Below are 2,733 nucleotides of genomic sequence, written 5' to 3'. Positions count from 1 at the left end.
GCATTGCTCTGGAATGAAGTCTCTGGTACTTTACCTTTAAAATCAGATTTTAAATTCTTCAAGAAACATCTTTTGTGCCAGCCCTTTAACACCACACAGGGTACGTGTTGGCAAGGGGTGGAGATAAAAGAGTGACACTTCTTTGTCTGATATAATTTCTATTACCCTTTGCGGATCTAGATTGTCTACTAGATCTTCCTGCCTCTGCTTCCAACCATATTTTTTGTTTCGGTTTTTGATAGGTTTTCGGTGATTTGCTGTGACTCTCAGATCCCCAGTTCAGTCCTCATCACTGTTCACCTGCTGTGGTTCAACTACCCAGCAATAATCTGACGTTTGGCCCGTTTGCCTGTGATCACACTTACCGTAGGTTTTTAAGTTTGTTCACACCTCTAGACTGAGCTGAGGGCGTCACTATGGACCCTTTCTGGACACGCCGTCTAGCCAGACTTCTCCTCCTGGACCAAGTTTACATGATCCATGCACCAGTGCAGCATCCTTGGGGCCGAGAAAACAGACCACAGCTGCAGGGCCTCCACTCACAGGGCTCCACACCCCTTCCTCCCACGGGCTCCGGAGCTGCCCGTGATTTCCTCTTTTCTCCTACAGCCAGTAAACATGTCTAGCTTTCTAGCACTTCCCTTAAGAAATCGAGAGGAGGACACGTGTGAGATTCATCTCTGTAGCGGAATGTTGATGTGTGAATGAATTGCTGATCCATCGTTGGTATGATGGGCTTGGTGAAACTGCAGGTATCTGTGAGGCCCATCGATGAGCATCCCAAGGAGGTGGCTTGACGGAAAGCTAAAGGACCTGCTGAGAAGGATCAGAAACGCATCATGTTTGTTTTGCCCTCTGGGGAGAAGGTAACTTCTTTTGCCCAGGGCGGGTCTCCATCACCCAGAGGTAAAATAACCGATCCACACCAGAAAACAAATTTAAATGGTACTGACACGGGTTAATGGTTCACATGTTCTACCGGTCACTGTCAGTCACCCAGGAGAGAGCATCTGTCCAGCTAAATGGTCACGAAGCCCGGCTCCACTGCCCCTGAGCCCCCGCAGGCTGCAGGGCTAGGCCCTGGGTCGGGAAATGAGGACGCGGCGGACAGCCCCGGCCCGGCCCCCTCACCCGGGCTCCGTGGGCCGGGGCGCGGTTTTGGGGGGCGCGCCGGTCCGGGGCCACAGGCTGCAGAGCAGGTCCCGGCGCGTTCTCTCGCCGCCTCACCTCCCTTTCCAGGCCGCTCCGGCACAGCCAGCCATGTAATCCGCGTGGCCTCGAGACGGACCCGCACGGGCCGCCGCCCGCACAACCGCCCGGGGCCTCGGAGCGCCTCCCGCCAGCTTCCCGGAAACCACGAGGCGGGGGCGGGGCCCGCGGGCCCGGCGGCGCGGAGAGAACGCCCGGCTCACGCTAGAACCTCCCCGCCGCCCGCGGGATGCCGCTGCACATGCGCACTCGGCGCCTCCAGGGGGCGCGCGGCCGGAGCGCAGCGGCTGTCCCGTGCGCATGCGCCTCTCCGGCTTCTCCTTCCGGCCGCCACCATCGAGGCCGGTCCTCTCGGTCCTCTCACCGCCATGTCAGATTACTTCATCCCCAAGTACCAGAGCGGAGACCTGGTGTTCGCCAAGTTGAAAGGCTACGCCCACTGGCCGGCCAGGGTCGAGCACATGGCTGAACACAACCGCTATCAAGTGTTCTTCTTTGGGACCCACGAGACCGCCCTCCTGGGCCCCAAACACCTCTTCCCGTACGCCGAGTGCAAGGAGAAGTTCGGCAAGCCCAACAAGAGGAGGGGCTTCAGCGAGGGGCTGTGGGAGATCGAGAACAACCCCACCATCCAGGCCTGTGACGACCAGGGCCCCCAAGAGAAGAGCGGCGCCGAGGAGCCAGCGCCGGGGCCGCAGCCTGAGGCCTGTGAGGCCTCGGAGGCCACCGAGGCCCAGAAGAGCGGCCGCCGTGGCGGAGATGAGAACGGGGAGCTGCGCGTGGACGAGCCGGCCCAGGCGCAGGACGAGATGGGGCCGCTGAAGAGGAGCGCCGAAGACCTGCTGGAGCGCGTCCCCAAACGCCCCAAGGAGGCCGATCCGGAGGGCGAGGCGGCGGCGGCGGGGGCCTGCGAGGCTGCGAGGCCGGTCCTGGTGGAGGCGTTGGAGCAGGGCCCTGTCTGGGGGCCGCCCCAGGAGGAAGGGGAGCTGCAGGAAGAGGCTGCCGAGGTGGAGGAGGAGGCCGAGGTCCCGGGTGACGGAGACCACGAGAGCCAGTAATGGCCGAAGTGTCGACCAGAGCCCCCTCCCCGTTCCTGCTGTGGCCTGTTTAGGGGCCGTGAACTGAGACCACCTTCCCGCCCCCCCGCCCGCTGCCCTCCACCCCCGCCCCGTCCACCCCCGGCCTTGAGGTTGACCTGGATTGGCAGACGACCTGTTCCTCGCCTCTGCCCCCACGTCCCTGGGAGCTGAGTCAGGGCCCCTGCGCCTTCGGATGAGATGAGGCCACCGTGCACCTTCCTGCCTGGAACTGTCGCCCAAGTCTTCTACTGGGGCCTGCACCAGCCGTTCCCGCCTCCCACGCCCGTCTCTCCCCCAGACATCCTGGACCTCTGCGTTGGAATCGGGCAGGAGTGGAAGGGGTGAGGAGGAAGAGCAAGGGGGACTTCCAGAGGCCTGCAAGGGGCAATCCTGAAACTCTGGTGGTGGGTGGATGGTGGCAGGAGAGTGGCATCTTCCCAAGCTC

At 61.8% G+C, this 2,733-nt stretch overlaps 1 protein-coding gene across 1 annotated transcript; it reads left to right on the top strand.

Annotated features, from left to right (window-relative positions):
• Positions 1-1,577: 1,577 nt before the first annotated feature.
• On the top strand, positions 1,578-2,267 carry HDGFL1 (HDGF like 1). Its single transcript, XM_016208490.2, has one exon. It carries the CDS (start codon positions 1,578-1,580, stop codon positions 2,265-2,267), a length of 690 nt encoding a protein of 229 aa, XP_016063976.2.
• Positions 2,268-2,733: the final 466 nt, after the last annotated feature.

This window comes from Miniopterus natalensis, chromosome 9 (genome assembly GCF_054644295.1).
Source record: "Miniopterus natalensis isolate mMinNat1 chromosome 9, mMinNat1.hap1, whole genome shotgun sequence".
NCBI lineage: Eukaryota > Metazoa > Chordata > Mammalia > Chiroptera > Miniopteridae > Miniopterus > Miniopterus natalensis.
This window is presented reverse-complemented; position numbering and strand designations above follow the sequence as displayed.